Source organism: Dipodomys merriami, unplaced genomic scaffold (genome assembly GCF_024711535.1).
Source record: "Dipodomys merriami isolate MVZ:Mamm:240054 unplaced genomic scaffold, mDipMer1.0.p SCAF_322, whole genome shotgun sequence".
Classification (NCBI taxonomy): domain Eukaryota; kingdom Metazoa; phylum Chordata; class Mammalia; order Rodentia; family Heteromyidae; genus Dipodomys; species Dipodomys merriami.
The window spans coordinates 50,615-77,461 of NW_027204738.1; the positions used below are offsets into that span (position 1 = coordinate 50,615).

The 26,847-nt window shown below is 62.4% G+C and overlaps 1 protein-coding gene across 1 annotated transcript; it reads right to left on the minus strand.

Moving 5' to 3' along the window:
- Positions 1 to 7,053: 7,053 nt before the first annotated feature.
- Positions 7,054 to 16,806, minus strand: LOC138841542 (transcription factor GATA-5-like). Its single transcript, XM_070042250.1, has 6 exons — positions 16,293 to 16,806; positions 14,854 to 15,029; positions 8,955 to 9,080; positions 8,522 to 8,609; positions 8,184 to 8,308; positions 7,054 to 7,961 (listed from the first exon to the last, which is right to left on the minus strand). The coding sequence occupies exons 1-6, from the start codon at positions 16,804 to 16,806 to the stop codon at positions 7,806 to 7,808; spliced, it is 1,185 nt and encodes a 394-aa protein (XP_069898351.1). The 3' UTR covers positions 7,054 to 7,805.
- Between the last annotated feature and the right edge of the window lie 10,041 nt (positions 16,807 to 26,847).

Below are 26,847 nucleotides of genomic sequence, written 5' to 3' on the forward strand. Positions count from 1 at the left end.
GAGAGACTGAGCCTGGGCGTCACATGGGCGTTGAGGCCCTCCTCACGTGGGTCCAGGACACCCCCCGCAGCTCCCCTGAGCCCCTCACACAGGCCCGCAACTTCCCTCACAGAGGGCTCTGTCCCCTCTCCACGCAGGCCCATCCACCCCCTAAAGCCAGGCCGCTCACGCAGGTCCCGAGGCCGTCCTCACCCAGCCTGGAACGGCTCCCCCGGGGCGCAGGGCCCTTCCAGCACAGCCCAGGCCCTCCCCGGGGTGCAGGGCCCTTCCGGCACAGCCCAGGCCCTCCCGGGGCGCAGGCCGGGCCTGCCTGCACAGCCCAGGCCCTCCGGGGGCGCAGGCCGGGCCTGCCTGCACAGCCCAGGCCCTCCCCCGGGGCGCAGGCCGGGCCTGCCTGCACAGCCCAGGCCCTCCCCCGGGGCGCAGGCCGGGCCTGCCGGCAGGGCTCTCCCCCTCCCCCCCCCCCCAGGCCCCTGGGCTCAATCGCGGGAGGCATGGCGTCTCGCAGGGCGCTTCACACAAGTTTTACAAGACGCGTCCTTTCACGCTGGTGACATTGAAGTCGAGTCCTGAGACCTGGCACGGGACGGGTCAGGTTCGGGCTGGCAGTGGGGATACAGCGGGCACACCTGGCAAGCCCAGCCTGGCGTTTCTTCTCGGTGTGTGTCTGTGCATGTGTGTATGCATGTGCCTGTGTGCACACAGGCCGTGAGCATGGGGGGGGTCTGATTATAAGCACTTCTCCCGGGGGACTGCAGCACCCTGGGGGCGGGCCTCGGGGGTCACATCCTCCCTTGCCCTCGACCTCCCCAAAGCAAGCAGAAGGGACAGCAGCGGCTGCTCGGTGAGGGACATGTGCAGGCCACTGCTCCTCCTCCGGTCTCCGTGGAGGAGGGGCTGGCGCTGGGCGCTGTGGGCTGGGCCCACCCGGCTACCTGCCTGCCTTTGTCCGTCCCCGCCCCCTTCTCTCGCCAATCCTGGGTCTTGATCTCTGGGTCTGGGCGCTGTCCCTGAGCTTCTCTGGCTCAAGGCTAGCACTCTACCACATTGAGCCACAGTGCCACCTCCAGCTTTTCTGTGTATGTGGTGCTGAGGAATGGAACCCAGGGCTTCGTGCGCGCTAGGCGAGCGCTCTGCCACTAGGCCCAGCTTACCTTTGCTGTTCTACCTCGTCAGCAGGGCTGTGTTTGGAGAAAGTTTGGACAACACACTTTAGAAGGGGATGTGACTGTCTGAAGACAACCGCTTTGCACTAGGAGTCACACCAGCTTTCACGCACAGGGGGAGCCGTTCCAGGCTGGGTGAGGACAGCCTCGGGACCTGCGTGAGCGGCCTGGCTTTAGGGGGTGGATGGGCCTGCGTGGAGAGGGGACAGAGCCCTCTGTGAGGGAAGTTGCGGGCCTGTGTGAGGGGCTCAGGGGAGCTGCGGGGGGTGTCCTGGACCCACGTGTGTTTGGCTGGCTCAGGCCATCTCTGAGTTAGTGAATACTCCTAGGACACTCAACTTTAGGGGCTCTCTCAGCTGCACACATTCCTTGAAGCCACACAGCCCACCCCTCCCGACGGGCATCTAGCCTGTGGCCGCTGATCACGCTCAGCTCAAGGTGACCAGTGATGGAGCTGATGCGTCTGACTGACACATCTGATTGAGGCCCCGGGGCCGTGTCTCTGGTGGGCTGTGCCCAGTGTGACCGTTCATACAACGTCCACACACCGGTGGGCACGCATGCCCAGGTGCACAGGTATATAGAATCACACTGATTTGTCTACAAGAGGCCTCCTAGGCTGGCTGGGGCTAGAACTCCAAGTACAGGGGCAGGATTACAGTTTGTGCCTCCTGTCCCTTCCCAGGAAAGCGATGGAGGAGGAAGTAGCTGGTGTTTGGGGGGGAGTGGGCCGGGTGTCTTCTTCCCAGAGTTACTGGTTAGATGTGTAGGAGGAAGAAAAGGCTTTGCAGTTAGAGGGAGCAGCACATGCAAAGGCCCTGAGGACTGATGCATTTGGCAACTGTCCCTTGGGCCTGAAAGGGAATGCCGTGCAGAGCTGGGCCCTGGGAAGATGGATGTTTGGAGGCCGAAGAGAGGAGGCCCATTTCTGTATCACAGGGAGTCCCAGCTGCAGGCAAAGTGGCAGAAGTAGAAAGTGGGTGGTGGCAGACCCGTGGGAGGTTTGGGGGTGCCTCCAGATGTGTACGGGACCCCTTATGCTTCTAAGCCCCAAGGCTAGCTTTATCTGGGTGGCTGTTGGGGCACAGGAGAAGAAAGGCGGAGGGTGAGAGTGGGAACAGACAAGGCTCTTCATGCGCTTGGCCCATCAGGGCGGAGGCCTGGCCTGAGGGACGCCCACGGCTCAGCCTGGTCCCCACAGCCTCCCTCCTCCCCCGGCCGCTGGCCCCAGCGTGGCCAGACGCCGCCGTCCACGGCGGCCGAGAGCGCTTTATCAGATAATAAATAAGGCGGCTGGAGCCGTCCGTGTCAACGGCTTGGCGGGGTGCAGGGCCTTGCCCGGGCGGCCTCCGCGTGGCCGCGGAGAGCCTGACACCCCTCCTCGGTGTGTGAAGAGCTCCCCAGCGCCCGGCGTCTGGGGTGTGGAGGCCCCAGACTCACCGTCCCCGTTGTGGAACGGGGTCCGGGCGTGGCGAGAGGGGCTGCTCTGGGACCTGGATGGGCCCAGCAGACATGAAGCCCGGCCTGGCCAGGCGGCGGGCACCGCCCAGGGCGCACGCGGGCTGCAGCCAGGCTGCAATGGAGCCTCCCTCCTGCTCCGTGCTTGGCTGAGCCGCAGGAGCGGGCACCAAGGCGCTGGCCACCCCCCATGCCATGCTCTGGCCACCCTTCCAGGGGCTGGAGGCGCCACGTGCCAGACACGGGTCTGCCTTCCCCAGAAGCATGGGGCCTGGGCCTCTCGCGGGAGAGCACGGCGCTGGAGCTGGAGCCAGAGCCGGGGCCAGAGCCGGGGTGGGAGCTGGGCCTGAGCCCGAGCCAGGGCTGGCTGGCTCTGCCGGCCTCCCCTCTCCCGCTGCGCCCTGCCCACCCCTCAGCGGCTCCCACCCACGGCTGGGGCCGAGGGCAGCAGAGAGGGCCTTGTGGGGGTCTGTCCCCTTCTTGGACTGTCCCTTCCCTGGTTGCAGCAGCAGCGACAGGCGGTGTTTTCTAAGAAATGTCTTTATTTGGCCCAGGGTGGTGCGGAGCCCCCGCACTGCGGTTCCTTTAGACATCGCAGCGCTCACAGACCAGCACAGCCCGCACACACTGCCCCATTTTGAGATGCCATCTTTTCTGACCACACAGGACAAGCAGCCTTCGGCCGCAGCCTGAGCTCGGGGCCCAGCACCGACCCAGCGGCGTCCTCTGGACTCCGCTGCTCTGGGCAGGGAGGGCCTGGAGATGGTCAGTGATGGTCGGCCACAAAGCGCCCAGTGTGCACCATGGATCCAGCGACCACACCAGACATCTGTGACTGGCCACAGCAAGAAGCAGAGCTGGAGCCAGGAGCCAGTGGCTCATGCCTGTCCTCCCAGCAACTCAGGAGGCTGAGACCTGAGGATCATGGTTCAAAGCCAACCCAGCAGGAAAGTCGGTGAGTCTTTTATCTCCAATGAACCACCAGAAAATCAGAAGTGGCGCTGTGGCTCAGAGTGGTAGAGTGCCAGCCCTGAGCAAAAGAGCTCAGAGACACTGCTCAAGCCCCACAAACAACAAAAGAAGAACAGAAAAACAAGCCGGGCCGGGTGGGGTGGGCGATGGCCTCACAGGCTTGAGGAGCAGCGTTTCTGTGCTTTCCTCTTTCACCAAGCCAGGCCACAGCACGAGGGAAAACGCTAGGCCCCAGACATCGCTGAGTCCAGAAACTCCAGCTAGGCCTAGTGGCACACATGTACGATCCCAGCCACTCGAGGCAGAAACTAAGAGGATAGAGGCTGGAGGCCAGCTTGGGCAAAAAGTTAGTGAGACCTCATTCAGCACAATAAGGTGGGTGTGATGGTGTGTGCCTATCATTGTAGCTATTTTGCAGGAAAAAGTAAGAGGATAATGGTCCCATGGTAGCCCAGGCAAAAACTCAGGACCCTACCTGCAAAATAACTAAAGCAAAAAGGGCTAGAGGTGTGGCTCACATGGTAAGAAGCTTGTCCAGCAAGCATGGGCCTTACGTTTAAAACTTTGTACTGCCCAAACAAAAATAAAAGCCAAAACAAAAGCAAAGGCAGAAAAGAAGATAAAAAGGAAGGAAGGAAGGAAGGAAGGAAGGAAGGAAGGAAGGAAGGAAGGAAGGGAAGGAGGGAGGAAACAATTCTAGCCGGGCTCTAGTAGCTCACACCTGTAATTCTCGCTACTCAGGAGTCTGAGTTCTGAGGACTGAAGTCCAAAGCCAGCCTGGTCTGGAAAGATCATGAGATTCTTATCTCCAGTTAACTACCAAAAAGCTGGGAATGGCCTTGCAGAGCAAAGTGGTAGAGCTCTAGCCATGAACACAAAAGCTCAAGAACAGGCTGGGAAGTAGCACGCATGAAGCCCTGGGTTCCATTCCTCAGCACCACATACACAGAAAAAGCCGGAAGTGGTGCTGTGGCTCAAGTGGTAGAGTGCTAGCCTTGAGCAAAAGAAGCTCAGGGACAGTACCCAGGCCCTGAGTTCAAGCCCCAGGACTGGCAAAAAAAAAGAAAAAAAAAAAAAAGAAAAAAAGAAAGCTCAAGAACAGTGCCTAGCCTCTGAGTTCAAGCCCAGGATCCTTTTTTTTTTTTTTTTTTGCTGGTCCTTGAGCTTGAACTCTGGGAACTAGGCCCAATCCTTGAGTTTTTGTGCTCAAGGCCAGCACTCTACCCTTTGAGCCACAGCTCCACTGGTGTTTACTAGGTGGTGGGGTGCGTGGACGAGCAGCAGGGAGGGGTGCCTGCAGCTATATTAAGGCTCCTGGTTCAGCGGGCTTCCACCCAAAGGAGAGAAGGTTAAATTGAGCAGCTCTGACTGCCCAGCAGGCATCCCCCCCCCCCCACATCCTGGTCCATCCAGAACAGTGAAGGGGAAATGGGGTGTGGGAGGGAGGGGGCGGGGGAGGGAGGGGCCTGGGAGGGGCCCGCCCCCACTGTGACCAGGCCTCCCTAACCCTCTGTGATCTTCACCTGTCCTGTCCCTCTGGCTGCCAACACCTCCCTGACTTGGCCCTTGCCTGCTGTGGCCCCTGATGGGGCTTCTGTATGGGTGCTTGGGTTACAGACACTAGTCACAGGCACCCCTCCCTCTACAGATGGGGAAACTGAGGCTCAGGCGTCAGGGCTGTGGCTGGTGCACTGCAGCGGGCATGCTCCGTGCCCAGTCCTCGTTCAGCCCTCCGTGGCCCAGTGTTCTCCTCCGGGAGGAGGAAGGCCAAGCCCACGTCCATGCAGGGGTCAGGGCAGTCCTCAGGAGTCACACCACTGCCCGCAGGTCTCTCCACCTTCTGGGCCTGACACCTCTGTGGTGGGTCTTTCTCAGAAGTTCTGGGTTGTGAATTTAGGATCTCACACCTGCTAGGCTGGTGCTTCACTACTTGAACCATGACTCTAGCCCTGTGCTTTGCCGGTTACTTTTGACATAGGGTCTTGTTCTCGCCTGGTCTTGTGTCTGAGCCTAGATCTGTCTCCTTCCAGCCTCCTGCTGCTGCGGACAGGCTGAGGGGGCTGCCGGGGTTTTCCCACCAGCGACTGGGATGGCTGCGGTCAGCGGGCTCCCGGCTCGTGGTGGTCGGCTTGGCGGACTGATGGTCTCCCAGGCTAGTGAGGCCCTCTGGAGGTGTCTGGGGACCCCGCCAGAGACGGTCAGATGCTGAGGGCTGTCACCTCACGGGGGAGTTCACCCTCCGGGCAGTGTGCACGGCAGGGCGCCCGGAGGAGGGGGTCCATCTCGGGGTGGGTCCCCGAGGGTGCATCTGGCCCTTCCTGTCCCCTTTCTGCGCCACTCCCTGCCCTGACGGACTGCTGCCCCAACCTTCTTCCCTTCCCGCTGTTCCACTGCAACGGATGCCGCCCCTCGGCTGGTGCTGGGTGCTGGGCGCGCGGAGCCTCACCTCCCCAGAGATGCAGGCCCGAGTCTGACCAGGCCGACCATCCTCATGGCACTGGGGACTGTCGGTGGACCGCCGGAGGTCTGCGGGGCTCTGGCACTGGGCAATGGGGCGGCTACCCCCTTGTGAGACCCAGGTGGGCCAGAGGTGGGTGTGAGGGCCGTGGCGGCCAGGACGGGGACGTGGCGGTCAGGAAGGGGGCGTGGCAGTCAGGGCGAGGGGTGGCAGTCAGGGCGAGGGCGTGGCCATCAGGATGGGGCGTGGCTGCCAGGAAGGGAGCATGGCAGTCAGGACGGGGGCGTGGCGGTCAGGAAGGGGGCGTGGCAGTCAGGGCGAGGGCGTGGCCATCAGGATGGGGCGTGGCTGCCAGGAAGGGGGCGTGGCAGTCAGGACGGGGGCGTGGCGGTCAGGAAGGGGGCGTGGCCGCCAGGGGCAGTCCTGGTCCGGGTCCCCTCCGGCTGAGTGAGCCTTTCACCTCTCTTCACCTGGTCTCATCACTCGTGAATGGGCCTCAGCAAACCGCAGCAAGAGCTGTGCCTGTGCACAGCGCCCAGGCTGATGACCGCAGAGGGCGGCGGCCGGACCGGCTTCCTGCCCTGAGCCCAGGACCTCACGCAGGGCACCTGGAGGCTGCCCTCCGGCCTCAGGCCCCGCAGGGAGCCGCTCTCCCCACAAAGGCCCTGTCCCGAGACTGAGCTGAACGTGTGGCTCTAAATGGGAGGTGCACTAGGGGCCGGCTTGCCGCTGTGCTATCGTCGGCTGGCAGTATTCAAAAGACTGCTAAAATTATGGTGACGGAATTGTTTGTTTTTGTTTTAAAGCACTGAATTAGAAGGCATCACATTTTAAAAGTCCATGTTTCTGGCTCCCTTGGACAATCATGTCCTGCTGGAGAAAGTTAGCAATCAATGGGTGTAGCCCCCAAGGACGCCCCCTCCCCTCCCCTCCCTCCGCATCCTCGGCAGCTAAGCTCCAGCCCAGAGACAGAGCTGGAGGACAGCAGCAGGACACGACATGAAGGCTGCTGCGGGCGGGGTCTGCTGGGAAAGCAGCCTGACTGACAGTCCCAGCTGAGCCAGGCTGAGGCCCTGCCACCTCCACTGCAACCCCCAAACTCTGCGTGGGGCTCAACAAGGCCTGCAGACGCTTTCTGCTACCTGCCAGCAATGGTCACGGCAAAAGGGTTCTATCAGAACAAGGCCCTTCACGGCCTTCTCTGGAATAAACATCGAAATAAATACACAAGTTCATGATGATTGCAAGGTGGACGGCGTTCCCTTGAGGGTGGTGTCCAGTTCTGTGTGCAACCTGCACACATGCCTGGCCCTCCTGCCCTTCGAAGGGCCAGCACTCTGCACCATGGCTCCCTCCAGCCAACGTGGGGACCTTGGGGTCCGGGGAGGCCTGTATCCACCCCTCACCTTGCTGCCTTCTTTGCCTCAGGTTTTGTTTTGCTTGGACACCTACCACAACCTGGAACGGTGTGGATGGTGAGCGGGAGCAAGAGTTCAGGTGGTTGAGGGCAGCAGAGAGGCTTCTGCAGGGCTTGGGGAGCCCCTAGCTGTCCATGTGGGCCGCAAGACCTTTCCCCAGCCATCTTCTTGCTCTGGTCAGTTCACAAAGTGCCACGCTGTGGAACTTGTGGCTCCTTTGGGAGGTCGGCTCTCCCGTGGGCCTGGTGGTCTCTGCCGTGCTGGAGTGAGGCAGGTGCAGGGGTGGATGGGGCTGTTCTGGGGACGCTGCACCAGTGCTAGTTTGACGGGGTCCTAGGCCAAGGCCAGTGCACACCAGGCGTCCTGGCGCGGGGCCCCTCCAAGGCCGTCCTGAGGGCCCAGGGCTGTGGATGGGAAGGCAAAGTCCTCGGGCTCAAATTTGAACTCCAGGTGGCTGGGGGCCAGGGGGTCCTCCACCTGGCCGGATGCCTGCAGGGAGGACCCGGTGTTAGAATGCAGAGGTGGCACCGCCTCCCAGCGCGGCGAGCCTCCGCACGGGGCTCTGGCTGCAGCCGCAGCAGGCTCGTGGGAAGGGCGCCACACTGGTGGCTGAGGCTAACTCCAGGAAGGACCCCTGGGGTTCCCACCAGGCCTGGGTTGGCCAAGAAGTCAGCGGGGGTTCTCTGGGGCCCGGCCACACGTCCTTGTTACCTGGGAGGTCATGCTGGGCCCGGAACACGTGGGGGACGCTAGGCTGGCCTCTGTTTTCAAAGTGGCGGCTGAGCTGTCTGTGCTGGGGACGGCAGACGGGGAAGCTGTGATGTTCGCTGTGGATCCTGGGAGGAAGGGGGTGGGGGTACTCACAGAAAGAAGATGCCAGATCTGGCCACATTTCCTGCCACGTGGCCCAGGGAGGTTTGGAGACTCCTTGGGATCACACAGCACGCCCGGGTGGGGGCTGGCGTGGCTTCCTCCACTGTGCTCACCCCACTCACCACAGCTGGCCAAGGCCCCCGCCCCCCGAAGGCCGGACGCCACGCACTCCACACCTGAGGAGCCCTTGGTCTTGGCTGTGTTCTTGGGCTTCCGTTTCCGTGTCTGAATACTTTCTTTTTTCATTGCCAGTGGCCGTGGCACCTGGAAGGAACGTGGGGCAGGGGGAGTCTGCTCACTTAGTCCATGCTTACCCCTGGGGCCCCCTCCCCCAGGACGGGTCCTCCTGGACTCCTGGGCCTGGCCCATCCTGAACAGCCCTGTCTGCTCAGCGCCACCTCTGGGGCCACGGGGGCTCGGGCACGGGGGGTGTCGGACCAGGGTGTCGGGGGCTGCCAGGTGGCATGGCTGTGTCTGTCTGCACGGTGGGCGGGGCAGCGCCTGCGGTCAACAGGTGCACAGCCACGTCCGCCAGGCACCCGCAGCCCTCCGCCACCTGCCTGCTCCCCGGCCCCGGGTGCCCGCAGGGCCACGCCGGCGCCCACTCACCCCGTGCAGCTTCATGTAGAGGCCGCAGGCGTTGCACACCGGCTCACCCTCCGCGTTGCGCCGCCAGAGCGTGGTGGTGGCCGTGTGGCAGTTGGAGCAGCAGAGGCCACTGCGGCGGGAGGAGGACTGTAGTGATGGAGCCAGTGTGAGCCCCGGCCAGGGACCCGGGGCTCGGGGGTGGGGAGGGGCTGGCTGCCCCTGTGAGCAGCGGATGCTGACTGCAGCGCAAAGCACGGAAGCTAGACTCAGGACTGACTGGCAGCTAAAGGGGCTCCACACCGGGGCGGGTGGGGCGTTTAGAGTCCGTGAGGTCGCCAGTCCTGCCTCTGACCGGCCGAGGACATGATCTCCCTGCTCCTCCACGCCCTCCAGCCCAGGACAGGCCCCTCCGCCTCTCGGTCTCTGCTTCCCGCTGGTAAAGGTGCCGTGGGCCTTCCACGGTGGGCTGTGGCGCCCCAGCCATGAAGACACAGACATGTGGTTGTCATTTTTCTGGCTCTGGGTCATCCATGCTGGCCTTTCACCTACCCTGCATGGCTGGGTGGGGGCCTGGAAGGGGCCTGTGGCTTTGGGGTTCTGCTTCCACACATAGCCATATGGGGGAGTAGAACCCCAAAGCCACAGGCCCCTTCCAGAGGCCAGGCCCAAGGGCAAGCTCACGGCCTGCTGTTCCCTGGGAACACTCTCCCCAGCTCCCCAGTGGATGGGGCCAGGCCTCTGTCCCCAGCAACCAGTGGATGGGGTGGTGGTGGATGGTGTAGGTGGTGGTGGGCAGGGAGGGGTAGGTGGTGTTAGATGGTGTAGGTGGTGGTGGATGGGGGTAGTGGTGGTAGGCAGGGTAGATGATGGTGGATAGGGGTAGGTAGTGGTGGATGAGGATAGTGGTGGTGGATGGGGTAGGTGGTGGATGGGGGTAGGTGGTGGTGGATGAGGGTAGGTGGTGGTGGATGGGGTAGGTGGTGGTGGATGGGGGTAGATGGGGGTAGGTGGCAGTGGATGGGGTAGGTGGTGGATGGGGGTAGGTGGTGGTGGATGAGGGTAGGTGGTGGTGGATGGGGTAGGTGGTGGTGGACAGGGGTAGGTGGTGGTGGATGGGGGTAGGTGGTGGTGGATGAGGATAGTGGTGGTGGATGGGGTAGGTGGTGGTGGACAGGGGTAGGTGGTGGTGGATGAGGGTAGGTGGTGGTGGATGGGGTAGGTGGTGGTGGATGGGAGTAGGTGGTGGTGGACAAGGGTAGGTGGTGGTGGATGGGGGTAGATGGGGGTAGGTGGCAGTGGATGGGGGTAGGTGGTGGACGGGGTAAATGGTGGTGGATGGGTGTAGTGGTAAGGGGTAGGTGGTGGTGGATGGGGGTAGAGGGAGGTTGATGGGGGGTAGGTGGTGGTGGATGGGGGTACATGGTGGTGGACCGGGGTAGGTTGTGGTGGACGGCAGTAGGTGGTGGGTAGTTTGGAGGTAGACGGTGTCAGGTCTCTCTGCTCTCAGCCTCTACTCTACCTTTGTGTGCACTGCTCCCTGGACAGGGTACCAAGCCATGCAGAGGTGCTGTGTGCCCACCCGGCCCGTGGCTCCCAGCAAAGACTGACCCCTGTGCCCAATCCCACCAGAGACCCCAGACCTCCCAGCACTGCGGCCTCCAGGACCCTGAGCCATGGCTCTGCTGGGACTCTGGGATCTAGACCTAGCAAGATGTTGATGGCTCACGCTATAATCCTAGCTACTGAGGCTGAGATCTGAGGATTGTTGTTTGAAGCCAGCCCAGGCAGAAAAAGATGAGCAATCCTACCTGTAATTAACCAACTAAAGGGCAGAAGTGGAGCTACAGCTCAAATGGCAGCGCACGGCCTTGAGCCAAGTGAGAGCAGGGCCCTGAGTTTAAGCCCCAGTGCTCCCACGGGGGAGAACACCCCTAACACATAGACCTCGGCAACAATGCTGGAGCTGCTGCCACCCCAGGCCCAGCCACCTGCCCGGCCACGTCCCCCGTACAGCTCTGCCTCTCCTCTGCCTGGCCCTGGACCACACCCTGACCACGTCCGTCCCCGCTGCCCAGGCTGCAGATGAGGTGGGGTGTTCTCCCCACAGAGCATGATGGACACAGCCATGTCCCCAGCTGCCTGGCCTGGCTGTGGAGACCCTCAGGAGTCCACTGACAGTGAGAGGCTTGGCGCCTCAGCCAGGCTGCAGGCCCAGGCCCTCAGCGCACTGGGACAATCCGGCAGCCAGGCCTTTGTTAGGCCGTCCCCTGCCCAGCTGGGGACTGTTTACGCAGCTGAAATCCACACCTGTTGGGTGTTCTGAATGTGACTCACGCAGGTCCCACTGCGGCCCCCACCTCCTGCATCTCCTTAAGAGCGAGGAGAGCCACAGCCAGACGTCCCTCTCTCCCTGACCCAGCAGGGCCCCCAGGCACTTCGACACACATGCATGTGTGTGCACACGCACGCCTACCTACATGCACACCTACAAGGGCGTGTGCATGTTACCCCAAGCCCTGCACAGTTGCCTGTTGCACACACGGAGCTCCTTGGAGGCCGGAAGTGAAAAACAAGAGGGTGCAGGCATGCAGTGTTCATGAGACAAAGCTCCCGGGGAAGGGGAGGGGACGGCAGGAAAGTCTGAAGAGAACTTGGAGTCTTTCTACAGCGACGGCTTTACTTTTATAAAATTAAGGGCATGAGGGAATAGAATAGTCTCAGAAATGTGTCCTCACCTATCTCTTCCTGAACCTCACAACGGCTGTCATCTAGGAGGGAAACTAAGGCTCAGAGGTGCTGAGGGTCCAGAGCAGAACTTCCCCCCTCTGCTGAGCACTGTGGGCCTTCTCCCAACCCCCACCCTGCGGAGGCCCCTGGCAGCCATCTGTCCACAGGGCACCCAGGCGGCTGCTCTCAGGCCGTCCCACGCCAGGCCTCTCCTGGCTGCCTTTCTATTTTTTTTTTAAGATGTTCTTTTTGAAAGAAGTTAATCTTCACGTCCAGCTCATCCAAGCCAGAGCCTTACCAAGCACCGGCCTTGTGTACATCTGAAGCTTCCACATAAATCATACGGTGAGCAGGCACCCTGGCTCCCGCCGGCAATCCCAGCGACTCAGGAGGCTCAGATCTGAGGATCAAAGCCAGCCTGGGCAGCAAAGTCCAAGAGACTCTTACCTCCAATGAACCACCGGAAAGCCAGACGTGGCGCTGTGGCTCAAAGTGGTAGAGCACTAGCCTTGAGCAAAAGAGCTCAGAGACAGTGCCCAGGCCCCGAGTTCAAGCCCCATGACCGACAAAAAAGAAGTCAGTATGGAGGGCAGGGTGGATGTGGGCAGCACAGCCGTGTGGTACTGTGGAGGGAAAGGGCTGGAGGCCAGCTTGGGGGAGAAGCAGAGGTGGAGCGCCGAGGGCAGAAGCTGCGGGTCATGCAGGTCTCTGCTACTGAGGGGCTCCTTTGAACCTGGACGGTCTCCACGAGCGGCGGGCACAGCCAGTCAGGGCCCTGGGCATGGGTGGGGGTCTCCGCGGTTCAGCACACAGCACACATTTAGTCGGCAAAGCACCTGTGCCTGAGGGCCAGGGGGCTTGCAGTGTGAGTCTCGAGGAGTGCAGGGAGAACTCAGGCTGGGTGAGCCTCGAAGGCCGAGCCGTCAGGGGCCAAGCTTACTTGCCGGCCCTCGTGATCCTGGAGCTGGCACTAGATGAGCCTTGGGCTGTACACCTGCTGCCCGCTCTGGCCGTGGCTGGTGGGCTCTAGGCTGCAGCCAAGGCGCTGGTGCTCAGGGCAGTGGGCCTTGTCTGTGCATGGAGAGGGGGGTGCACTGCACAGCAGAGGGTGTGGGGGTCCCAGGGCCACTGTGGTGCTTGTCCCCACTGATCCCAGGTCTAAGGTATGAGGCATGCAGGAAAGCCAGGGAGACTTGGTGCGGGGGAGGGGAGGGGTGGGGTGGGGGGTAGAGGAGGGGAGAGAGGGACACAGAGCGGCTTTTTGTCCCTTTCCTGTGTTCTTGGTGACATGCCTACAATACTTATCGTCATCCAGGACAGGTTCTGCTGAGCAGGGGTCTGGCCACACCCTACAGTGAATGTGGCTCAGCCGTGGGAAGTCTGGGTGAGGCGCTCCAGCCCAGACCCACAGCCCGGAGCCGGGGGCCCAGGGTCTCAGACTCTCAGGGCATCTATATCAAGCCTGGGCAAGGACCAGGGCTTAGCTCCCTGAGCTAGTCAAGGAGGCCCCAGCTTCTCCTGGGAAAAAAGGGGAGCACCCAAAGGCCCCGCCTGGCAAACACATCCTCGGCCTGTTCCATGACCAGGGCTGGACTAGGCCTGGACCCCAGGCTGCCGGGCGCTCCACTCTCCAGGGTCCTGGGGAGGGCAGGTGGGCAGGGATGGCTGGCCCAGGAAGCCTTCCTAAAGCTACACCCCAAAGCCAGCCAAGACCTTCCACCAGCTCCCCCACCTGTCCACCGAGGTCTCTACAGCACAGCACGGGACTGCTCCCAACCGACCCGCTTCGCTTCCTGCAGCTCTGAATCTGCCACCCTGGGCTGTGGCTCGGGCAGCCCTGAGCAGGGCTGGGCTCTGCCTCTGCCTCCACGCTCAGCCTGGGGCCCCAGGTTTTGGGTGGTCTGTGTGTGTGTGTGTGTGTGTGTGTGTGTGTGTGTGTGTGTGTGTGTGTGTGTGTGTGTGTGTGTGTGTGTGTGTGTGTGTGTGTGTGTGTGTGTGTGTGCGTGCACGCGTGTGCGTGCATCTCTGTGAGGAGACAATAGCTATCTTAGCTATCTCCTGACCCCTTTCTGCCTGCTGGTTCATCCTGGTGCCTGGTCAGGGACCGGAATGGGGGTGTGTGTGGACAAAGCCGAGGGGGCAGGGCTGCGGCCTGGGGAGGCTCTGCTGGGAGGTCTGGGGTTCAGTCTCACAAGATCTGCGACAGCTCTTTTCCCTTTAATCCTGGTTTCTCTCTGAGATGGTCACTAGGAAGCCGGACTAGGTGGTACTCACGGGGAGTGATGCGAGCAGATCCACTGGGGAAGGGACCGGAGGGTGAAACAGGGTGTAGGGAAGCCCTCCCAGGAGAGACGGCTGGGGTCTGGTGTGTCCAGTTCCTACTTCCTGCCTGCCTCCTTGTGCTCAGCCAGGCCGGCCCCCAGCACAAGGTACCCCCGAGTTGTGGCCAAGGACCAGAGCGGGCTACACCCCAGCCCCGTCAGCTTCCCACCGGGCGCCTCGGGCTCACACCCCTTCAGCAGAGGGCTCTGGGCCCACAACACCCCTGCGCAGGCTGGAGACCGACGGGGGCCACCACTGACCCGGTAACTCAAAAGCTCCTTTGTACACTTGAGTTAAGGGTAGGCCTGTAAGATACTACAGCACAAAGCTTCTTGACCCCTCTGCCTGGGGTCTGGGGGCCCCTTGTCCCCCCAGCCCTACGCACGCCAGCAGGAACCGAAAGTGAAAACAAGTTCAACCAATAAGGAAAGGAGCCCCCTGAGGCCTGGTTTCCCGGAGACCCCTAAAAGTATGGGCGGAGAGTGCTCCCCAGGGTCAAAGGCCTGAAGATCCTCTCATTTAGGGACCTAACACGCACAGCAAAGCACCCCCCATCTCTGCTGGGTACCATCCCCAGCCTGACACGGGCCAGCCCGCGGCCATCACGGCCCGGTGACAAGGCTGAGCCCTCTGTGGCTGAGCGCTGAGCAGCCTGGCAGCACTGCAGGCCCCAAGTTCTGGGGCTGCTCAGGCTGAGCACATTAAGAGCCCCCTGCCTGCGTCCTGCTTCCTCCGCCATGCCAGGGGTCTTGGGCTGCCTGGGCTTTCCCCTGGACATGAAATCCCACCTCACTCTGGGGAGGCCTGCGGGAGCCAGGCCACCCCGTGTCCTCCCCCCGGCCCCCCCGGCCCCGCGCACGGCAGCACTCACCAGCCGCTTCTGGGGCCGCACTAGCGGCCTGTTGACGCCGTTCATCTTGTGATAGAGGCCGCAGGCGTTGCACAGGTAGTGGCCGGTGCCGTCGCGGCGCCACAGCGGCGTGGACAGGGCCCCGCAGTTGACGCACTCCCGGCCCTCACCCGGGAACTCCTCCAGGAAGTCGGACACTGCCGGACGAGCAGCCCGTGAGCCCCGGCCTCGGGGGCGGCTCCCGGGAGCCAGGGGGCTGCGGGCTGACCCCTCCCTGCCTGTCCTGTGCCTGTCTCGTTTCCCTTTTTCCTTTTATTTGTAGAGAGAGTTGCTACTTTAATAAGGTAGCCAGAGTGTGAATAAACTGAACTTTAGAGATGGCCCCGGCCTGAACCAGGGGCTGCACACACATCTGTAGTTTTAACCCGCTTGGGAAGCAGAAATGTCTCCCCTGGAGAAGGGAGGGGACCAAAGGGCACTGCCCCATGCTACTATGTCCCCTCCCTGCTCCCCTAACTCCTCCTGTACCTCCTCTGCAACGTGGAGGGGAGGTGGGTTGGGAGAACAAGATCTAAGAAGGGCTCTGGTGGCCTTACTGTCAGCTTTGTTGTGGTCACAACCACAGGACAGCGCAGCTTCACCCACACCAGCGGGGTGAAGGGCCGCTTGGCCCCTCCGGGCCCAGCCAGGCGCCAGCGGTGCCGGGGCGGGGGCGGGGTGAGGATCAATCATCACCCAGCTGGGGGTGGGCGCCAGGCATGGGCCTGCGCTGGGCGCCTGGGCCAGGGGAGCCAAAAGGCAGCTAAAAAGTGTGTGTGTGGGGCGGCAGCAAGCCCCCCCATCAGCCCAGGGAGGCTCGGAGTGGAGTGGAGACTGCTGCTTAAAATACTCAGAGACCGGGTGGAGCAACTGCCCGCTCCACAGGCCTGACGCGGAAGGCCGGAACGCGTGCTCCCACCGAGCCACCAGAGCCCAGCCTGAGACTGGACGCAGGTTTTCTCCGGCAGCCTGCTTAAACAAGCCAGTATCCATCTACACCTTCCTCAAAACCAGTTCCCAACCGCACGCTCCCAAGAGGCACAACTGAGTGTGCTGTTTTGGGTTTAGTTGGATGAAAAGGCGGAAGTAAACGAGCTCTCTGGCTCCTTCCTTCCTTCCTTTCATTCCTTCCTTTCTCCTTTCCTTCCACTCTCCTTCCTTCTTCCTTTCTTCCTTTCTCTTTCCTTCCTTTCCTTCCTTTCCTTCCTTCCTTTCCTCTGTCCTCTTCTCCTCCTCTCCTCTCCTTCTCTCTGCAGTAATGCTAGAAGGAAACCCGCCAGGCGCCTCCCCGCCGGCACAGCCTTCCACCGGGACCGGGGGAGCTAAGGCCACCAAGAGCGGCCGGCCGCGGGGAGGGAGCGCGCTTCGCAGGGAGCGGGTTTGGCCCCGCGCGCCCGCGCCCGTACTCAGCCCGTACTCACCGAAGGCCGCCCTGCGGCCCGCGAGGGCGGCCGGGTGGCCCTGCAGGCCGTGCAGCCCGTCGAGGGGTCCGGCGGCCCAGGACGGAGCCACGTCGGGGCTCCCGTAGGCCGGGTAGGTCGTGGGGTACGAGGCGCCCGCGGGCCGCCCCAGCGCCGGGTACGGCTCCCGGGGCAGCAGCGACCCCGGGTAGGCGGCGCCGTCCCGGGGCCCCGCGCCGCCCCCGCCGCCGCCGCCGGGGCCCGGGGAGCCGTGCGCGAAGGGGAACGCGGGGGCCCCGGGCGGCTGCGCGCTGCCCGGGCCGAAGGCGGCGTCCGCGGGGCCCGCGGGGGCCCAGGCCGCGTGCGCCGCGAGCGCGGGCGGCTGCGGGCGCGGCTCGCAGCCCGGCAGGTAGGGCAGCGCGGGGGGCGCGCGCGGCGGCGCGAACATCGGGGCCCCGGCGCCCGGCAGGAAGGCGCCCGGCTCGGCGAAGGGGGCCCGGCCGGGGCTCGCGGCCAGCGCCAGGCGCGGGTACATCCTCGCGCGGTCCTGCCCTGCGGGGAAGAGCGGCGGGCGTCGCGGTCACCGCGGGGCGCCCGCCTGGGGCCCGGCAGGTGCGGCCTCCGGCGCGCGGCGCCCGGCGGACCCGGGGCCGACAGGAGGGGCGGCCCGGAGCGGCGGGCGCTGCGTCCCCGCCGCGGGGCCCCCTCCTCCGCGGCCCGGACCCGGGGTCTCGGGCTGCTCGCGCGGGGCGGCGCGCGCCGCGGCGTGGGGAGCGGTGGCAGAGGCGCCGGGCCGGCCCGGGGCACTCACCGGGGCAGGGCCGGCGCGGCGCCCGCCGAGGTCAGTCGGGAGCGCGGGCCCGAGCCGGCCCGGGGCGGCTCTGCAGGGGACTGGGGCTCCCGGCCACCCCGCGCGCCCCGCCCCGCGCGCCTGCCCCTCCCTCCCGGAGGCCGCCCCTCCCTCGCCGCGGGGTCAGCGCCCGGCTTGGGTCGGGGTGCCACGTGACCCGGGCGGGCCGCCGGCGGGGCGGGCGCGGGGGTCGCTCGGGACACCCGCGGAGCAAGGAGAGGGCCAGGCCGTCCCTCTATCCATCCGCGCCCCGCGATCCCTCCCCGTGGGGCCCGCGCCTGCTGGCTTCGTGGCTGGCTGCGCGATCTGAGGCTGTGGCCATGACCCGGCCCGGCCACACCTGCGGACGCGCGGGGCTGTGGACTCCCGGGGCTGGGGGGGGGGGGCTTGTCGCTTTCCGCACTTCCCGAGGAGCTCAGGATCTGCTCAATCGTGCGGACCGCCGGCCTGGCTCGGGCAGTGTAGCACCTACCAGGCACACTGGCCAGCCTGCGCTCTCGTCCCTGGGAGCCTCACAGTGTCCCCGGTGTCAGCCATCAGGACTACTGGAGCACCAGTCCCAACAGGGCCCATGGGCCATGGGGCCAGTCCCAGAGGGCCTTGGGGCCCTGCAACTCCCAGCGCCCAGCCGATGGTAAGGCCGACAGGGAGGTAAGACCCTCAGGGACTCGGGCAGCGTCTCTGCCAGATGCTTCAAACACACAGGGGCAGGAGATGGCCAGGGAGAGGCCCCGCGTGCAGGGTGTCCCCACCCCCCTCACGGTGGCTTGGGTCTCCTGGCCGCACCATTAGGTCCCGGATGGAAAGCATGGCACCCAGAAGACCAGACGGCCCTGGGCATCGCCCCCAGCTCAGGTGGGCTCAGGGGTGGGGGAAGGCTGGGCTGTCTCTTGGGATTAAGGGTGGGGGTGGAGCCTGGCTGGAAGCCGGGAAGGACTCGGGGCAGGCACAACCCCCACTTGTGCTCTAGGCCTGGTGGTTTCACCGAGAGATCAAGACTGTGAGGAGACAGGCTGGGGTGCAGGAATCTGCCCCCTCCAGCCCTTGCCCTTCACCCTTCAACCCCCGCTCCACATACCTCCCCCAACTCCACTCCTCTAGCTCTACTGCATGCAGAACACTGTTGCAGGCTTTGTCTGTGTGAGGAGCTTCCTCACCTTTGAAGGGACCCCAAGAACGCTAGGCCCTGCAGTTAGAGAGCTCTGTGTCCCCATCCCAGAGTCACAGCTGTGTTGCTTTGCTGCGCTGAATTCTGGATCCTTAGCAAAGTGGGGAGATGCTCCTGGGAGCTGGCATGAAGTAAAGAGGGGCAGGTAACTTGCTGAGAACCCCACAAAGAAAGTTCTGGAGGAAAAGGATAGACATGGAAAACCTGGGCTCCTGCTCCCAGGCTGCAGAAGGACTTGGAGTTTTTGCTTGGAATACAATCTGTGACGATCAGAAGTAGAAAGGAGCATTTTTACCTGGAGAGCTCACCTTTTAGTTTTCACACTAACCTCTCTAGGGAGGCAGATACTGTTAATACTTCTGCTTAGGAAGGAGATCTCACTTTTTGAGGGCTTCTAGGAGTGGGGACCAGGATCAACGGGGGAGGGGCACACCCGGCCCCACACTGGCTGTGATGCTATGTGATGCCTTAACTGGACCCTTCTTGATTCAAGCCCCAAAGCCCAGGTCTCAGCACTGTGACGTGGGCTCCCGGCCCCTCAGGAGGGAGCAGGCCCACGTCAGGCGCCTGGCTCCATTTCCTGCTGTCCAAGTGGTGACGCCCTGCTCTTCCAGGCCCTCCCGGAACGGCTGTCTGGCTGCGGGTGGTCTGGCAGTGGGACACTAGCGCCTGCCCCCACAGTGACTTTGGGGAGGAATTAGTGGGACCAGGGACCAGGAGCGCCTGGCCTGGGCTGGGTGGAGCGCTGGCACTCGGCACACCTTGGTGAGGCCTCCCTCCAGCAGGTGGATGGAGGGGAGCCCTGGAGCCAGGACCACGCTGCTGTGAGCAGAGGGACAGGAGGGGTTTTTGCCTGGCCCATCATGACGTCACACTGCCCCGCCTCCCAGCCCATCAGGATGTCATACTGCCCCCGTCATGATGTCACACTGACCCCCCCAACTGTCATGACTTCACACTTCTCCTGTCATGACTTTACACTGCCCCCCGTCTGTCATGACATCACACTGCTCCGTCATGATGTCACACTGTGCCCTGTCATGATGTCACACCGCCCCTGTCATGATGTCACACTGGCCCCCGTCATGACTTCACACTGCCCCCCCTGACTGTCATGACTTCACACTTTTCCTCTCATGACATCACACTGCCCCGTCATGATGTCACACTGGCCCCTGTCATGATGTCACACTGCGCCCTGTCATGACATCACAGTGTCCCCTGTCATGACATCACACTGGCCCCTGTCATGACATCACACTGGCCCCTGTCATGACATCACACTGTCCCCTGTCATGACGTCACACTGGCCCCTGTCATGACATCACACTGGCCCCTGTCATGATGTCACACTGGCCCCTGTCATGACGTCACACTGCCCCCTGTCATGACGTCACACTGCCCCTGTCATGAGGTCACACTGCCCCTGTCATGATGTCACACCGCGCCCTGTCATGACGTCACACTGCCCCCTGTCATGATGTCACACTGTCCCCCTCCTGTTACAATGTCACACTGCCCCCTGTCATGACGTCACACTGCTCCCCCCAAGCCCAGCTGGGTGTGGGGTGGACTTCCTGCCCCAGAGACTGGAGAGGGCCATGTGCTGAGCCCCTGTGATGGAGCAGTCACGCTCTGTGATCCTGGGCTGACCGGGCTGTGGGCTGAGGTGACTGCCTGGCCTGCTGGGCATGGCAGTGGGCTCCTCCCAGCCTCTCAGGCTCTGGGGTTCGGTCTGCTTCAGGCTGTCACTCGCCCGGCACCCTCCCCCTCCCCCAAGCAAAGCATGCACATACACAGCTCTCCTTGGCAGGACCCTCATCCCAGGTCCCAGACCTGGTCCTACTGTGCAGACACACACTCCTGTCCTACTGTGCAGACACACACTCCTGTCCTACTGTGCAGACACACACTCCCGTCCTGTGCAGACACACACTCCCGTCCTACTGTGCAGACACACACTCCTGTCCTGTGCAGACACACACTCCTGTCCTGTGCAGACACACACTCCTGTCCTACTGTGCAGACACACACTCCCGTCCTGTGCAGACACACACTCCTGTCCTACTGTGCAGACACACACTCCTGTCCTACTGTGCAGACACACACTCCTGTCCTGTGCAGACACACACTCCCGTCCTACTGTGGAGACACACACTCCTGTCCTGTGCAGACACACACTCCTGTCCTGTGCAGACACACACTCCTGTCCTACTGTGCAGACACACACTCCTGTCCTACTGTGCAGACACACACTCCTGTCCTACTGTGCAGACACACACTCCTGTCCTGTGCAGACACACACTCCTGTCCTACTGTGCAGACACACACTCCTGTCCTACTGTGCAGACACACACTCCCGTCCTGTGCAGACACACACTCCTGTCCTACTGTGCAGACACACACTCCTGTCCTACTGTGCAGACACACACTCCTGTCCTGTGCAGACACACACTCCCGTCCTACTGTGCAGACACACACTCCTGTCCTACTGTGCAGACACACACTCCTGTCCTGTGCAGACACACACTCCTGTCCTACTGTGCAGACACACACTCCTGTCCTGTGCAGACACACACTCCTGTCCTACTGTGCAGACACACACTCCCGTCCTACTGTGCAGACACACACTCCTGTCCTACTGTGCAGACACACACTCCTGTCCTACTGTGCAGACACACACTCCTGTCCTACTGTGCAGACACACACTCCTGTCCTGTGCAGACACACACTCCTGTCCTACTGTGCAGACACACACTCCTGTCCTGTGCAGACACACACTCCTGTCCTACTGTGCAGACACACACTCCTGTCCTACTGTGCAGACACACACCCCTGTCCTACTGTGCAGACACACACTCCCGTCCTGTGCAGACACACACTCCTGTCCTACTGTGCAGACACACACTCCTGTCCTACTGTGCAGACACACACTCCCGTCCTACTGTGCAGACACACACTCCTGTCCTACTGTGCAGACACACACTCCTGTCCTACTGTGCAGACACACACTCCCGTCCTGTGCAGTCACATACTCTGGTCCTCCTGTGCCTTCCTACTGTGCAGACACACACTCAGTCATCCTGTGGAGACACACACTCCTGTGGGGAGCGGCCCCGTGCGGCCAGCGTGGCTCTTCCACAGCCTCCTGCCCCGGCCAGCGCCACCCACTTGGCTTGGCGCTCGGGGCCCCTCTGCCGCTCTGCCTCGCCTGGGTACCAGGCTGGGCAGCTCACCTGCCTAGTGCAGCTGGCTCTTCCGGACTCGGGGAGATGAGCAAGCCGGGGAAGGAAGGCCTTGCTCTGCCATCGGCAGGGAGCTGAGGAGGGGAGGGAGAGAAGGCCTGCTCAGGGCTCTCTGACTCACGCACCGCGGTCCACAGAGCGGGATTCCAGAGTTCTCCAAGGCCCATGGAGATGGCAGAGGTGAGGGCTGTGTGTGTGTATGCATGCATCGTGTGTGTGTGTGTGTGTGTGTGTGTGTGTGTGTGTGTCTGTCTGTCTGTCTGTGTCTGTATGTGTGTGCAGAGACACGCCGCTTGTAGGACCCCATGCTCTTCTGGGCTTTTCTGCTCACAGCTTTTCTAACCCTGGAACCCCGGCTGCGGTGCAGAGGTGGGCACTCTTGGGGATGGTCCGGCTGGGTGGGGCGGGGCGCCTCCTGGGTGTGGGGTCTGGGTGGCCGCAGGGGCTCAAGCGGTGCTCCTGCTGTGGTCACGCAAGACCCCCCCCCCTTGCAGGCAGCCTCAGACTCTGGCCCCTCTGGCTGCCGCCTGTGCCCGAGCCGGGGAGCCCGTGAGCCGGGGCAGGGCTGGGTGAGCCGGGGCAGGGCTGGGTGAGCCGGGGCAGGGCTGGGTGAGCCGGGGAGCCCGTGAGCCGGGGCAGGGCTGGGTGAGCCGGGGCAGGGCTGGGCTGCTCTGTGGCCTGGGTCCCTCCGAGCGACCTGTGCTGGGCGTTCCGAGTGGCCCCTGGAGTCCAGCTCAGCTCGGGGACGTGGCCACGCTTCGGCAGGCAGGACTCACACCCACTTCACAGATGGGAAAACATGGTCGTGGCTGGCAGCGCCTGAGGCAGCCCCTGGCCCCAGCCCGTGCTCTCTGGACCCCGCTCCCTTCCACAGCCCCCGCTCCCCTTACCTGCTCCACGAATGCCGCCCCCCACCCCGCAGGCTGCCCCGGGGGTCTGCAGCCCTTCAAGTCTAGGCCTGGAGGGGCTCCATCAGCTCCTGGGGCCTCACCGTGGGTGCGGCCTGCACCGTGGGTGACAGAACCAGACAACCAGACGGCGCTGGCGCTGGCTGCTGAGAACGGAGGGGAAGGGGAGCCGTCAGGCCGCAGCGTCCTGTGTGAAACCAGATCTGCGTTCAAAGCCTTCCTGGCTGCGTGCTCAGCCTCCGGCAGGCCGGGCAGGTCCCTGGCCGGACGGCCTGAGGCCACTCGGTGTCCAGCGGCTGTCAGGGGCTGGGCGGGTTTCTCGCCTTTGTCTTCAGAGGTCGTGGTGGCAGTGTCCTGTCACTGGGTGTGCTCTGTCCAGGGACGGGAGCAAGGTGGGCGCGGGAGGGGGGATGGGGGGGGTCTGGTGAGGAGAGGGGAGCGTGGCTTTCTGTGGCTGCCCTGGCTCTGAGCCCCAGTGAAGACAAGCAGGAGACCAGGCCCCACTCCTGACTGCCTGCTGTGAGGTGGCCTGAATGCGACTTTACCCAGAGCCCCTGGTGATGGGGGGCGTGGGGTGGGGGAGGGGCGAGGGAGAGGGGGTGGGAGTAGGGCAGCAAACCAGCCCGCCCGCCCGCCCGGAGTAAGACCAGGAATCTGGACGCCTGGGCTGTGTGTTCTACTTTGCTGGAGAAGATTAGAAATAAAAACCATCCATCACCCAGTGGCATGGTGTTTGACTGAAAATGGGGCATAGCTGAGAAGCAGCGCGAGCTCCTCTGGCCTTTCCCCGCTCGGAGAGGCTCAGGACTCAGCGTGGCTGCTCACCTGTCCCCTCCCTGTTTTGTGTAGGAGTCAGCCTTCACTAAGGCCCTGTCCGCCCCCCTCCCAGACCCCACTCTCTCCACCCCTCTGCAGGCTGAGGCCTAAAAGCCAAGGTTTCCACCTCTGCCCCGACCCACTGGAGTGCACTCATTCATCCGGTCAAGCCAAGGGACCAGGGACCTGCCCCGGCCCCCTGCAGCTGGGCACAGCAGGCCTCCCAGGACAGATTCCCAGGGGGTGGCTTGGAACACGGCCTCATCGCTGCAGGGAGCGGTCAGGGACCTGTGACTGCTAAAGGGCTGGGGCTTCCCCGAACCACAGGGCTCCCCACCTGTGCGCCTGGACTCTGGGGGCGGCCACCGCTCGGCTCTAGCCAGCTGAACTGCAGATCCTTTGATGCCTTCCCTGGCCAGGCTGCTCCTGGCAGGAGACACTCAAACTCCACCTCAGCCACACGACCTCTGCAGGGTTTCAGGGTGGGTTTTACCATGGACACATGGGCAGCCAGTGAGCCGTCCCCCCCCCCCCCCCCCGGCCCCGTTCCCGGCCAGTGCTGTGAGCTCTGCCTGGCTCCTGCAATTCAGGAATCCTCTTCCCCTCCCTCCCTCTCTCCCTCCCATCCCAATCTGGCCTCCAGCTTGTGATCCTCCTGCCTCCGCCTCCCAAGTATGCCACCAACACTCATCTCATTTTCTGTTGCCTTAAAAACAAGTCTTGCTTTTCTTCTCTTCCGTCTCTGCCTTTCTCTCTCATCCCATGTCTGGCCTGCCTGCCCCTTCTTTCTTCTCTCTGCTCCTCGTCCAGGCTGGGCCTGCAGGCCTCCTGAGCTTCCAGGAGGAGCCCTGGTGCTTGTAGGCCGTGCGGAGGCTCTCTCCCAGCTCTGTGGGGAGAGGCTGGGCCAGGAGCTCTTGCCCTCTGCCTGCCCCAGCGGTTTCCTGGCTGAGAGGGAGCTTATCAGACGGGGCTTGTATCTGCTCAGTGTAGAGGCTTGTGGAGTGTCAGGGCCATGAGCCCGGTCCTGCTGGCGCCACAGGACAGGATACGAGAGCCAAGCAGGGAGATGAAGAGGCTTCCCAAGGCGTCCTAGTCCAGATAGAAGGGAAGATGCCTGGGGGAGGGGAGGATAATGCCTGTGTGGTTCTTGCCTCTGTTCTTTATTTTGTTTGTTTGTTTTTAGTGTGGATTGTGAGGTGCTTATCCCTGTGCCCTTCCCCCCTTTAAAGCAATTTTAACAGGTTTCGTTATTTTTACCTTCTTACATGCCTATGAAGTACTTTCCTGATTTCACCCCTCAGTCCCCCTAATTTACAGTCATGTCATTTAAAAAAAATATCTAGATTCTGCAGCTGAGAGAGAACATTCAGTATTTGTCTTCCTCGGTCTGACTTATTTCAATCAACATGATTTCCAGTTCCACCCGTTTTCCTGCAGACAACATAATTTCATTCTTCTTTCTGACCAAATAACACTCTATTGTGTGTCTAGAGCCATTTTCTTTATCCATTCATGAGCTGGTGGGCCCCAGCCGAGGCTGTCCCTGTCTACTGTGAATATTGCTGCTGTGAACATGGTGTGCAGGTATCTCTCTTGTACGATGATTTACACCCTTCAGATACGTGCCCACAGGTGGACATCCACCTCAGGATTATGTGGTAGTTCTGTTTTTAGGTTTTTGAGGAACCTCCATACTGATTTCCATAGTGCAATGCTTACCTTTTATTTCCCTGTTTTAGCTTTGCATTACACACATTTTCAACAAATAGTGCATTGATAACCTGGAAATATAAATGCAAAGAAAAATAGCATTTTCATACAGTCTGGTGGAGCATGGTCTCAATACCACGCATGCCCCGAGGGCCGGGCCGTGGATGGCCCCTTGGGGCTGCTGAGCCCCTGGCACTGGCTGGCTTACGTGGAATGTGGCTGCGCGCTGGGCTGGGCTTTGCTGGCCCTGGTGGCGGGTGCTGCCTTTGTCGGGGCTGTTCCTGAGCCCGAGTTCCTGACTTCAGTGCTGCTGTCATGAGGAAACGGAAGAATGTATGCCAGCAATACTGTTGGTGCCCAGATGGCATGCCAGGAAGACAGTCCTGCTGCTGCCGACTTCCTGGCCAGGAGAGCCCCAGGGGAGGCCACTGGGCAGGGCCACTCCTGCCCTGTCCCATCGACGGGTCTGTGGGGCCAGCCTGCCGAGGGCTCACTGGAGCTGTGTGGATGACCGTCGTAGGCCATCCTCACGACAGTTCCTTGGCCAGTGGCTGCTGAGGCCCAGGCCGGGCCCCACCTGGTGGGAGCCAGCCTGTCCTCCTGGCCAGGAAATTCTCCTGCACTGCTGCTGCCGTGGGAATGCTTCTGCACACGGACCCCAGGCCTCCGTCCTCCTGCAGACCTCCAGCCTGGAGCCCAGCCCTGGCTCCCTGGCGCGGCCTCCTTTGGAGAGGAGATGAGGGGCTCTCGGCGTCCTCAGGCTGGAGACGGGCCAGGCGCACTGACAGGCTCCAGGAGGAGCCCCTGTCCCCACCCCCCCTCCACTCCCGGGCTCATCTAGTTGGTGCCCCTCAGCGCTCAGAGAAGTGCTGAAGATGCCTTGAGGCTCACTCCGGGGGCGGGGGGGGGGGAAGGAATGTGTCCTGGGCAGAGCTGGCTGGAGCAGGCACATCCCACGAGGGTCAAACTCTCTTCCCCCAGAGTCCATCACCAGGGTTTGGACACATTTGGACGGGGTCAGCTCAGGGGCACCAGAGAACGAGCAGAGGGCAGGACCACGGCCCTCTCCTGCGGCTGGGGCAGGGCACTGGGAACACACACAGGTGAACACAGGTGCAGACAGAGCCAAGTTCTAGTGAAGGACGGGGCTCCCTGGGGGGAGAGCCTGCCTGGCCTCGGCACCTCTGGGTGCAGCCACGAGTCCTGGTTGAAGAAGCCATCTCCGGCTGTGGGATCAGAGGCTACACACAGGCAGCCCTGCGGAGGGCTTCACCGTGTTAAAAATGGAGCTCTTGTAAAAACCTAGGTTTCTTTCACTTAGAAAGTGAAGTCATACCAAGCACCAGTGGCTCACACCTGTCATCCTAGCTACCTAGGAGGCTGAGATCTGAGGATCACAGTCACAAGTCAGCCCAGGCAGGAAAGTCTGAGACTCTTATCTCAATTAACCACACAAAAGTCAGAAGTGGGGTTCTGTCTCAAGAGGCAGAGTGCTAGGCTGGAGTGAAAGAGTGAATGGATAGTACCCAGGCCCCTGAGTTCAAGCCCTGATACCTGTATGCACACACACACACACACACACACACACACACACACACACACACACACACACACACAAAATCATAAGCAACTGTGGCCAGTGTGGCAGAGTGACAGTTCCTCTTCTGAAAGGCAGCATGGTCCTGACTAGAAGACCACTCCCTCCCTCCCCTGCCACGCCCAGCTCCTCTGCTCCCTGCCAGGCCCCTCTGTGGACTAAACCTCCCACAGGGAGGTCACCTGTACCCGGTGATTGCCCGCCCTGGCTCCTCCAAAGAGGGTCTCTTCAGCCCGGCCCCTCCCTGGGTCCTGTTTTTCCCTCTCTGGGCCTCAGGCCCGG

Bases quoted from the DNA above. Each gene is read 5' to 3' on its own strand.
- LOC138841542 (XM_070042250.1), bottom strand. From the start codon at position 16,806: ATGTACCCGCGCCTGGCGCTGGCCGCGAGCCCCGGCCGGGCCCCCTTC. The intron at 15,030-16,292 runs GTGAGTACGGGC...CTCGTCCGGCAG, and splicing joins GGGCCGCAGGGCGGCCTTCG to TGTCCGACTTCCTGGAGGAG. The intron at 8,309-8,521 runs GTGTGGAGTGCG...CCTTCCTCCCAG, and splicing joins CAAGACCAAGGGCTCCTCAG to GATCCACAGCGAACATCACA.